The sequence below is a fragment of the Thermobia domestica genome, chromosome 5 (genome assembly GCF_964235325.1).
Source record: "Thermobia domestica chromosome 5, izTheDome1.hap1.1, whole genome shotgun sequence".
NCBI lineage: Eukaryota > Metazoa > Arthropoda > Insecta > Zygentoma > Lepismatidae > Thermobia > Thermobia domestica.
This window is the reverse complement of record NC_137458.1, coordinates 94,702,646-94,715,690: the sequence shown is the minus strand read 5'-3', so window position 1 is coordinate 94,715,690 and position 13,045 is coordinate 94,702,646. Positions and strand designations below refer to the sequence as shown.

Genomic DNA, 13,045 nt, shown 5'->3' with positions numbered 1-13,045 from the left:
ATCTATTAATTGTTTTTTATTTTTTTTTACTAATTCATAGAATTTATTAGATTGCTCTAAATCCATATCTGAAGCTGCCGAATCACTATCACAGAAGTTCATATGAACCGCTGCAACACAGTCTTCCTTTCCTCCCACACATCGTTCCACTGATTTCTGTCTAAGTTCAGAAGAGGTAGCATTATTATTCAAAACTCGTCGACTCTTCATTTTCCTCTTCTTTCTCTTCTTTTTCTTCTTCACATCAATCTCCATTTTATCACCATTTCCATTATTGGGTGCAGATCCAAACTTCTTATCCAACTCTCCTTGATGCAAAGATGTGGAAGGAAACGATCTCAGATTCGCATCTCCAACAGATTCTTTCCCCAAAAACTGAAGATAATCGGGTTTACTTTGGCTATTTCTCAAATCATGTGAAGAACCATTATTCTGAACTGATCCAGTTAAATTCACATAATTGGAATCTACAGAGTGTCCAATTAAAGTCTCTTTTTGTTCGGGTTGTTTCAATCCAAAAACACGATGAATTTCTTCAAGTTGTGCTAAAGTAGGTGTTTCCAATAGTTGCCGCTCAATGGTTGATAATTCTATATCACATTGGACCCCAACATCCAATGATCTTCTGCCATGATGAACTGTCTGACTCCTTTCCAAATTCCCATATGATCTTGATTGGCCAACCGAGTACCCCGATCTAAGTCCGTTTCTTAGTGACGAATCATCTCGAAAAAACAACGAAATCGATTTCTTAGGTTTAAGTTCTTTCCAACCTACACTTCCACCTTGATGGTCAACACGATCAACTGACTTAAATCCTGAAGTCGAATTCTGAATGGATAATGTATCGTCTCTAAAATACAGGATAACTGATTTGCGATTATTACGCAAATTCAATCTTCCACGAACAAAGTCCACACTCGAAGAGGTACTTTTCAAAAATGGAGTTCCCAGAAGGCAATCGCACGGCAAATCATTCACAACTAGAAAACTAACTCGCTCGAACCAACCGGAAAAATTTAGAGTGAGCTTAATCTCCTTACTTGATTCATAAAATGATCCCAAAGGTGCACGAATTACAATCGGAGTGGTTTCCTCAAGATAATGCACGACCCCACAACGTTCAACTACCGATAACGTAAGTAAATTATAAGACGACCCGCTATCTAAACAAGCACGAATTAACTCATTATTAACGCGAACATTTACAAAGGTAGCTACTGTTCCGTCTAATTGCGAAGGTACAATATTCTGTTTTTCCGAACCCGCATTAGAATTCATTGATCGTCGCAAATTTTTTGAATTACTTTTACCAAAATCACATGATTCAATTTTTTGTCTATTTACATTCAATTCTTTAGAATGGTACTCTCTATCATTTTTCTTTACCAAAGCAATTGAAGTACCCGATGACTTATTTCCGATTCTTTTATTATATTCAACCTGATCTCGAAAGATTTTAGAAAACTCTAAAGAAATTCTTCTAAGTTCTTCTAAATTCCTAGGAATAGAAAGACCAAACATTTTAAATCTCACCGCGGGATTCATGCCATCAAGCATGATACGAATCAATTGTTCTTCATCACCATAACAATCCAAGATCAAAGCAGTATAATAAATATCATTAATATACTGATCAACAGATTCAGTTAACCTTTGCTTCCTAAATAACCTTTCTGATATTAACGCATGCTTAACTGAATTAGTGATAAATTTCTCAAAAATTAACTTCTTGAATCGCGGCCAAGAAATATTCAAATAAATAGCTCGCTGAATTTCATCCAGAAATTCTCCTTCACTTTTAGATAACAAGGTACTATAAATAGCGTTCAAAGGAAAACTAGTACTTTCAATGATTTGCTCTAAGTTGACCAACAAATCAAAAATAATGTAACTATTTTTTCCATCAATCTTCCTAAAATTCTTAAATTTCTGATCCAACAATTCAGCAATTTTTTGAAAAATAAATTGATCGCAATAATTGCCAGAAAACAACATAGGAGGCGGTTTAGGATTTAATTCCCCTAAATGCTCTTTTCTTTTTGAACTACCCTCACACATCTGTTGATTACTTTTATTTATTAATATAGAATTTCCTCTACTATACAGATTAACTGGAGTAGAATTTTTTATTGCTGAAACTCTCCTGTAATACTGTCCTAAACGTTGATATTTATCACATCCCTTACTCTGGCCCACAGGTTGAGAACTCTCAGATGGTAAGTTAAATCCTACCTGCCTATTAGCTATATTGCTAACACTCGAACAAACTTTTCCCAAAAGATTTAAATTACTATCACTTCCTAATGGGGCATTATCAAAATACTCATTTGAGGGGGCTTGTCCTACTTCTGGCTCATTCAAAAACAAATTTCCTCCAGAATGAAAACTATTTCTTTCAAAGGATCTATGGACAGTTGAAGGAGGTTGTGGTAAACAACTAAAGTTTCTACTAAAAGGATTCTCTAAACTGGAACTATTTGACCTACAAAACAAATTACGCTGACTTCTATCTCCTTCTACATTTTCACTCGGGCTATTCAGCATTTCTCTATTTTCTCTTGAATTAACATATAACAATGAATCTCTAAGCGGTGGCGTTAAACTCATTGTCGATCTATCAAAAATACTATCGTCAAATCCAGTTTGATCAATTGTATTCCAATCGAAACTCGAATCTACCTCGGACATGTTTATGCTAACGTACTCCTCCGACATTTTCATTCCATATAAATTACAAAGTATAACTAGCAAAATACAAAAAACAGCAAAATTATTAAACATATACTATTAACAAAGCAAACTACCACTAAATCTAAGCAAAATACGAGATACTACAGAAACTATCCCCAGGGTTCTAAATATACACAATTCAATCGTATTTTGTTTCCTCGCTCTCTGGAATTTTTCACGCTTTAGCATATATAGCATTAATATACCAAAACAGTAGTAGTCGTTACCCTAATTTTAAATAACAATTCAAAAAATGAAAAAATTAAATGCCTTACAAATTTCAGGGAGAGATGCCTCATCAAACCAGAGGTGAGTTGCTGCGCTGAACTTGTAACGAACCTTGTGCCGAGGATTGCTTGACACCCACCTTAATTCTATTTAATACAAATAAGCAGTGATTAAGTTTAGCCAAACTATCATTTGACACGGTTCTGATATCTGGCATAATAAAAAAAAAAAAAGAATCCCCCAAGTAATGCAGGCTTCAAATCTCCCAAACGAAATGCAAGGTTATCAAGATTACAAATATTAAATATTATTTTAAATAAAAGAAAATATTCAATTGGCTTTTTATTACAAATAATCAAATATCAAGGAAATGAATACAAATTAACAACAACAATTTTAATTCTGTGAATGAGCTTCTTAATATGAAGAGTGAAAAAGTAATCTAATTGCAACTGAATAATAGGTGAAAGTTACTTGAAAAATAGTTAAATATACTTTGATAAAATGAATAATTCCAAACAAGAACAATTCTAACGCTATTAACAATTTCAAAAGTTAATAAAATTTACTCGGAATAGAAAGTGTCGAAACTTAGTCAAAAGCGACCGCGACTCGATCAAACAATTTTAATAAAAATATATATATAACGCGAAAACTATTAAACTCTCAAAGCAAGAAACAAGAAAAATTTAATTCGACGTCGAAATCAATCTCTCAAATAGAAATATCAAAAGATTAATGGGACGCTAAATGCAATATTCCTTTAGATATCAAATTACGAATTATTTTCATACCAAGTTAAAAATATAATAATTAATAGTCTAATAGCTACTTCTACTGTTAGCAGGAAAAAGTATTAGTCAAATTGTTAGTTAATTAATCAAACCAAGGTTATCTGGGGTTTAGGTTCTAGAAACTACAGCTAGGTTTGTACTTACCAATTTTCAAACTGCTCTAATCGGTCACTGGGATCGTCTGTCCTCAATCACCTCTACTCGATTCTACTGTTCCCAATTATGCAGTTAATAGAAGAAAACTTGGTAGGAAATCTGAAGATTTTAGAAAACGCCAAACCGAATTTAATAATAACTTCGTATTATTCCGACCCGTTAATTCAAACGAAGAAAAATTCAACTTCAAACTTTCTATTCCTCCGTCCTCCGTTAACATTCGACCAAATACAACAGTCAGGTACTTCCAGATGGACATTCCAGATGGACATTCAGCGCAGCAACTAACCTGGCTCACGGCTTTCGCTCACGAGCGAGGCAGCTGTCTACGCGCAAACGACCAGACATTACGTCACGAGATTTAACCTTGAGTTTGTTGCAAACAAACTCGCTTCTACAACCTTCGCTCTTATTCTCATTACCTAGAATTTTACTCTTTTTCTTTTTTTTAAAAAAAAACGTAAACACAATAGATTCTCTTAATCGAGGAAATACAAAAATAGGAGTAATTTATACAATTAAATATAATACATTTTTCTTTCTTTCTTTCATATTCTTGTCATAGTCCATATTTTCGTTTCACTTCCAGAGACCAGCATATACAGAGTGTTCCAAAAATACAGGCAGCTCCAACTCAATGTAGCTGAGCATGCTACAGAGGATATCCACATGCTTTAAATAAATTATACACTAAGTTTGATAATAATCGATTTTTTTTTTAAACCTACTTTATATCGGAAAATTGTCTTCCATTAACATGTATAAACTTGCAACATGGGGTGGACTTCATCCTTTCACTCCTCTTACATTTGGAATGCAACCCTGAACAATAGGGTTGTTTCTACAAGTGGAAGGAAGGCTTATACAAATTTTCATCAAAATCATGTAAGTTTTACGAGTTATCCTGGAACAGACGGACGGACAGACACACAAATGCCAATCGAGTCGAATAGTAGAAACTTTGCTGTCATTCGCTTTAGTAATAACGTTTTGTGTGTCTCTGTCCATTGATACTACGTTCATGGTCTGACTGTCATTACAGTAAGTTGTTAAATGTTTCTAAAAGAAGCAAATCACTTGTAATAAGTATGTATATTTTACAGGCAAAGGAGACATCCGATACACTAACATAAAGATCTCTATTGCGAAAAGGATTTATCATGTCATGGTCATATGTAGATATTCCCCACTTCCTTCTGTGATATCATCATTATACTAAACATAAACCTGATGGAACATATATCTCTAAAGATATTACGTGGGGTTGTATCCAGAAAGATGAAATACCGGAGTAATCCACAACTACTACTCAGATAGCACAGAGGCCTCGTTTATGAACAAATAACTTAAACGTCAAGATTTTCTATCATCTAGCGAAGTAGAAATACTGCATTTAGTGATACTCATGTTAACGAATGTAACCTCTGTTTATACCTAGTTACGTGAAAACATCATATGTACAGCATAACATAAGAATAATCTTTTCTGAGTTTCTATCACATTATGTTCATTTCGCTTAGTTTTTAGTTCATTACAATGCATTATTGCTAATATGAAATATTGTGTTTCTTTAATTTTGCAGCGCAAGGGGAATCTACTTTCTGGAAACCAATGCTAAACAACCATATGCAAAAGGCCATCCGGTAAGAAGGTCAAATTCAAGGCGAAGAAATACAAATAGGAGAAACTCAAATTCAAGGAACAATAACAGAAGGAACACACAAAGAAATTCAGGAAAATGACATTTAGTCATCATCAAATGAAATAATTAAATTCCCAAAGAAACTGATGGGCAAAGGTGCAATTGAATTCATTTTATAGGAGCTGCGAAAAGAACTCCACGAGAGAAAGCAAACAATTAAACTAACCTAAAAGGGTGTAAATTATTTTATTTCTTTTCTTTTTTATTCTGCCTCTTTTTGTACGTTAGCATGCATATCGTTGTCGAAACGTGTTTGAAAACATATTTAGTTCCTTTTCAATTCAACATGCTTATTAGATTAGACTTCCTAACAACATTCAGTTATGAAGTTGCCAAATGATTTCGTATCAAAATGTCGAATTTATTTCGCATAATTGTACCTACATATTATTTTAAAATGATATAAAATTCACTTAATATTTGAAGTCTAAATTAACTTCTAAAGTTTAAGGTCTTGTTTTCTTTCTTATCTAATTATATTTTTACTTCTATTATAACCTATTCATTCTCTAATAAACTTTTAACTTTCTGATAACTGATAAAATGTTGAGAAAATACTAGAATGGCTAATTGGAGAAAAGATGGCCATGAAACCTAACTTAATATGTGCTTGGATGTTTGTTTTTTATAAGATAAAGATTATGTAGTTGATCCATCAATCCGGGATTGAGATATTTATAAAATCAAAAGACTTTAGAACAACTCGTTTGCTAAAATACTTATTTCATTTCATATATCCATTTTCCTCCTTTAGTAATAAGCTAGAAAATATACTGAGTACGTCGGATAGCAAATCAGGATATAAACCTTGACACATGCTGAAGGACGATATACAAGGATGTGAAAAATAAATACTTAATAACACACAAGTTTATTTTTATTATTATTTTTAAGAAAAAGAGCGAAACAACTTTCTCACGAAGACAGGGACATACCACTTACTCATGAAAATGTATCATGAAAGGAATTACGTCAAAATGAATGGAATAGCTTGGGAAACTATGATTAAAATCTAATTAATAATCTTAGAATAGCACGCTAATACTTATCCGCTCAATTTCTGAGACTCAAGTCCGATCTTCAGGTTTCTGAGCGAGTTATTTCTGTTCATTTGATGTGTGAACTTTAGTAGCTTTCAAATGCTGTGTTCCACGTGTAGAAAAGAACAATGAAACCACATACGGTACAAAATTTGAACTGTATGAGTGTAATAATTATTACTGGTCTAGTTTCCGAACTCGTAGGTTCAGTCGCTGTTTATAATTTTCTTCTACTAATGATACTCAAAGGTACACTTCAAACTGCTTATCTAGTTTCCTTCCTCCAGGTTTCTTACATAATAATTTTTCTTTTTCCCTGATTTCCAGGGGATAGACCAACAATTTTCCTTGATCCGCGGCATTTAATAAGATAAAGGTCCACTAATTAAGATTATCTGTAAGAACTAAATAAAGGCTTGGTTAATAACAGTGGATCAACAATCACGTAAACTAACCAAAGAATTAAAACTATGTACTTGTTTACTAACATAATAATAAGTAAAATAAAAGTATATACTTGAGTACTTTTTCTCTGTATCTCTTAACCGTAATTTTCTGTAACTCTTGGTTGTTACTTTTTGCGAGTGACAAAAATTAGGGTTGAGAAATAAAAAGAAGAAGTACTCAGGTAAATATCTTTATTTTACTTATTATTATACATTAACCAAAGAATTGCTATACTGAATAAATTTTATAATACACCTTTCAGTTAATACACATCAATGAAATAGTTTTTTAAAAATAATATTATGTTTTCAAAAAGAAATTGGCCATCTTTTTCCGAACGAGCAGCTGTAACACCAGGGTTTTCAGAAAGTTTCAATATATTGCTTCAGTCAGTTTCACATAAAATGAAACACGCTCCTAAAAAGTGTAGTAAATAAATAAAACACAATTAATTACTTTAATGAGATATTTCAATTTTCCTCAAATTCCATAAAAATAAGATATTGAAAGAATGTTTTTAATTTTGCACATTCAAGTATTTAATGTTTCTACATTACAGCTGCCCATGACAATTCTCCATTTCTAGTTTTCTGTTCATTTTTTTAAAAATTATTATTTATGTTAAATGAACAAAAATTATATTGTACAAAAGATACATTAAATTACATAGGCTGACTAAAAAGTAATGTCAACATTGTTATATTCGTACCTGGCTTTATGCACAGAAGAGCAGTTGTTGCATTCCTTTAATGTAATCGCCTCTCATCTCTATCACCTTCTGCCACATGCGTGGAAGGCGTCGTACACCGTCAGCGCATGAATCTTTGTCAGTATCACGCAGGGACCTTTATATGGCACGGATAGGTTTCTCTTGTGTCGTGCTTCCCGCGAACTAGTTCCTTCATTTTGGCGAAGAGGTTATCACCGAGTCCCTGAAAATATTGTTGTGCATTGCATTGCATCCACGTGCCACTTTAATCTTGATCCACGCACGTTATTCGTCTTTCCAAAACATATCGTTATGGCACCTCCACTTTCCTCTCTTACTTTACGGTGCTACTGTTTTTGACTGAATACCATATAGTTGTTACCATTTGCCACACTTCACCGTTTCACATTCTTTTATCACCTACGGAACTCTTGTAGTGGTGAGATACACATGTTTGACATAAAAACAATATTGCCACTACTTTTGGTCCAATCTATGTAAATACCGGTAATAGTTAAGTAGCACTATATGAAAGCTACTAATAGTAATAATTGCTAACAATAATAACTATGTTTACCTACTTATTGTTGTAAAATTATTACAATAATTTTCTTACAAATTTGTTAATTAAAAAAAAAAAGAATTTTAGAAATGATCAAAAGCAATGGATCAAAAGATTGCGATCTTGGCCAATAACTAGTTTTTGGATGAGGGACCACAAAATTTCTGAACAGATCCTAAATCGAGTTTTTGTATTTTCTACGCAATAAGCACATCATACTAAGTTAAGTGATAGTTTGGGTTTGGCTACACTATATGTAGTTCTCCAGATATAAGACGTACAAGAAAATTTTTGATTGAAATATATTGGATCTTTTGACCCAGAAATTATTGTTCTGAATATTAAAATGTAAAAGAAATATTAAATGATATTACTGAGAAACACAATTACTTAGATTGATTACTTTATAATTTCTTCATTGCGCTGCCGTGTTTGAATTATCGTATATATATCTCAAGAAATAAGCAAAATGAAAAAAAAAATCATTTACTAGGTAACACTCTATATTTCCCCTGACTTCTATGTTAAGTATCATCTTCCCTGATTTTTTTATATCATTTCGTTTCCAAGATTTTCATCACTTCCAGATTTGTAAGAAACCTGTTCCTCTTTTTACTATTTAAAATACTATTGTGAATACTTAGTTCTATTTATGTGAGATCTTACATCCGCACCAGGAGTCAATATTTCATTGCTTCAGCGAAAGGAGGCAAATAATTACGAGCAATTAATGCAAGAAGGCTCCTTAGAAACAACTTACTTCAAATTCTGATTCCATGGAAATATCTTACCACTTGCTAGCGTTGCATTATTATTTGATATGTGACCAACAGCTATTGACAAGGTGACTTTTGCACTGCTTTACCCTGGAGAGTCTGTTCCTTTTTATTCTTTGTTGTTTTAATTACTTTTTGTCCTATTTATATCCTCTGTGAACAAGGTTCCAGGAAACGGCCCAAAAGCCAGGAGGTTCAATTTCACGAATCAGAATTTCAAGTTAATAAAATAATTGAATTCCTGAGTGTGTTTGTACATTTCTTAACGGAAACCTTCTGGAAAGAACTCTCTGAAAAACACTTTTTGCATAATTTTTTAAAATTTCATTTTATATAAAAGTGAAATTCCAGAAAGAAATGTTTTTTTTTTTTTTTTGCCCTTAATTACAAATGAGTCAATTTGATTTTATGTCCAGATTGTAGTTTATATTTTAATGGTTCTATAAAGATGAATGATATAAGTTTGTAATGAAGCAGAGCAATAGGTAAAGATCAGTTTCTTGTTTACTTTGAAAACACAAATATTGTAAAGTAGTTATGATTTTTGTACCAGGTCTGTTTAAAATATTTTATGTTTTGATACCACAACGAGAAACACATTATGTAATATTGTTCTATATTAGAATTATGTAAAATAATGTATATACGTAAATAAAGAAATGTATGAAAACAAATAAATAAATGAGATTTACTTTCTTTTGAAAATTTAGTAATGGTATTTACATTGCACACTCCAAGTTTTCGAAGAGTTTGTATTGGTCATCTGGAAAGTTATAACACTTTCCAACATTCTTCGACCCAGCAGACGTGGGTCAGGAAGTGAATTGGGTAGCGCATCGCCACGACAGATCGCGGGATCCAGGATCAATTCACAGTATATTTTCATTCTTTGAATTTGCTCTTATACAGGTAAAAAATAGATTCTTTCCTTGATTTATCACAAATTAGCGTTCTCAGTTCGTGATTTGCAGCTGACTACACTAACTGGAATTGTTCGAATATTTTTTACACTATCAAGTCAAATTGTGCCTAATACATACGGTCTGGCCAATTTACTTCCAAAATTCCTACCCATTTTCCATGTTAATGTTTCTAATGTAAAACACCATTATCAGTAGTATCAAAAAAAGTAACAGTGTCACATACACCACAGGAAGAAGTTTGGTTTGATTGGAGTGTTATTTTCTTAAATGCTGAAACCAGAAGTGGTAGTAGATTCTATTGTTTCCGGTTTCAGTAGAAAGAATAGAGTGGAAATTAAATACACTGGAGTCTCGTTAATTCGAACTTGGATAATTCGAACAGAAGTCCATTCCCCTTGAAATCTTTATTGAAAACAATACTAAAAATTCAATGTTGAACCTATGTTTTTGGATAATTCCAAGTAAATACAGTTCAAAATTTTTAATGTAAACAGAGAAATACAGTTTTAACCTGTTCAGTGATCCAGATGCAGCCACAGGAAAGAGTAACATAAAACATAAATAGAAAATTTATGTAATAATAAAGATGAAGGTCAGTTGGGGAAGAAGTAAAGAAAGAGAGCGTATGGCAATCTCATCTTGTTTCAGAATTGGCTTAAAATTTAAGATGAATTATTGATAAAGTCAACCAAATGTTATTAATCTCGTATTCCATGCAATACATGAAATTCAAGATTTATTGACGTTCGAAAACAATCAAATTTAAGCAAATGAGATTTACGACTTCTTAAAAGTGAGAACAGAATATTCAAATTGGTACTGGTGTTTAATTGTTTGGGCTATTCACTGTATGTTGTAGTGTTGTACGTAAATATATTTTCCATTGTACACGTAGTTTGAATTATGTGGAGTCTATATCGTCTGTTACTTTGCGGTATTCGATCACGCAAATAATAAGCTGCTCTAAAGCTAAAGTCTACATATGAATATGTTTATCTACAGTACTTTGGTTTGTTTGTTGTTATATATGTGAAAATGAATGTTGTTCGATAATTCGAAGTTTTTTCGTGTCCCCTTGGACTTTGAATTAAAAAGAGTCCACTGTATATACTTCAGATGCTTAACTAATTGCAGAAAACCGCTTCCCGCGATCTATTATCGTTTTTACTTAATAGCGATCAACGTTAAAACAGGAAGTGGTGGATTGAATAGAGGGTTAAGAGAGATGTATCTGTTCCTAGAATGCTAAGCTAAATGGATTCCAGATCAATAAATAAACGCTTCTCGCTGTCTCTTATCCTTTTTGGTCTATGTAGATCAATATTGAAACCGGAAGTTGTAGTGGATTCTACCACTTCCGGTTTTAGTAGAAAGAGGGAGATTAAATTTGTCATCGGACGCTTAATCAATCGCGGAAAACCGCATCTCTCTATCTATGACTGTTTGTGCTTTATAAATGTTCAAACCGGAAACAGTGGATTGTTACTACTGGCAGTGCTCTTAAAAGAAGCCATTCAATTTGTATTGAGCTACTCCGAATCTCATTGTAAGAGCGCTCGCCCTCTGTGCGCGTACTCACTCATACATTCAAAATTTTCTGGGAAAGAATTTCAATAACAAGTACAGAAAACACCAAACTTAAGAACGAAACATATATTTTAAAAAGGAATGTTACTTTACGCTAACGAGGAAAGTGTAAATGACGGTGTGTTCCCCAAAAGATGTACTCACCTTTTCATTGGCTTAATCTATCTGCGTGTTCACGTATGTTCAAACTAATGACAGCTGATAATAAGTCCTAATAGATTCCCAACCACCATGAGTCATTTCATTTGTAGTTACTAGACATTTTCGTTGAATTTTCTCTTTTAAATCATCGATTGTTCCTGACTTCATGGAGTATAAGGCGTCCCCATAGAAAGAGGTCCACTGGCGTGAGTTGTGAAGACCATGAATAATTCAATGCTACCTTTTCGAACATCCCATTTTCCAGGATGAACATTAAAGTCAGTCTTATCATTCTGATTATAATGGGCAGGTGTTCCATTCTATCGGAAGTAAGTTTTTGTCACCAAACAGGTCCGCAACCAGAGGGGGGCTAGGGGGACCTGGCCCTCCCTAAACTTTGCGTGGCCCCTCCAGACTTCAATACAAAAAACACAATTTAGATGTCTGTAAGAGAATTTTTAATGACTTGGCCCTCCTTACACATTCATGCTCCCCCCCCTTCCTCAAACCTCTAGAGCTGGTTTCGGGCCTCTCATCAAACATATCTTCAGTGCGTAGATGGCCGGTTTCCTGTACCAGACGTAGGTAGTATTCACTTGTGAAAGTGATATTAAAAAAAAAAAAAAAAAAATGTCAAATGCTGATCTTCCACGTTATGACCTCTGGCGGGTTCACATATCGCTCTGTTGTAACACGCTGATTGTCAGAGCCCATTAAGGGAATTGCGTGATTTATTGATCCACTTAATTTAAACATGGTCTCATCATTCCACACGATTTTGTGTGAAAACTCTGTATCGCACATTTGTTCAGGTACCACTGACCTAATTCCACTTTCCGGTTGTAATCATTTTTTTCTGAGCATGTGTTAACGTTGGAATGCAGTTTCTCCAACGGACCTGCCCCAAAATCTGAGGGAGATTCTATTTTGAGATTCTTGTCTCCTGAAACGTTTGTTGTAATAATTTGTTTGCTTGGGAATCAGAGGAGAGTGTATAGAATTACTCTTCTTTTGCAAGGCGTTGAATGTCTTAGGCCATCCATAACGTTGCTTGTGAACATCACGGTTCTAATTACTTCAAACTTGTTTCTGATGCGAACAACCTTGTGTTACGTTGTGGACCTCTGTGAAACTTGATTGTAAACATTATTCGTACTTCCGTAATGTTTTCGCACTTTCAGTTTCATTACAATAGGAAGTTTCTTTCCTCATACTTCTGCCATTATCACATCGGTACAGCTCAAACC

General features: G+C 33.5%; 1 protein-coding gene across 1 annotated transcript in view; it reads left to right on the top strand.

Annotated features, from left to right (window-relative positions):
- Window positions 1-9,827, top strand: part of LOC145686006 (inactive pancreatic lipase-related protein 1-like) — a 133,070-nt gene extending 123,243 nt beyond the window's left edge. The window contains exon 7 of the mRNA XM_081758841.1: window positions 5,494-9,827. Coding sequence (XP_081614967.1) covers window positions 5,494-5,653 — 160 coding nt within the window. The 3' untranslated portion in view covers window positions 5,654-9,827. The remainder of the gene's footprint in view (window positions 1-5,493) is intronic.
- Window positions 9,828-13,045: the final 3,218 nt, after the last annotated feature.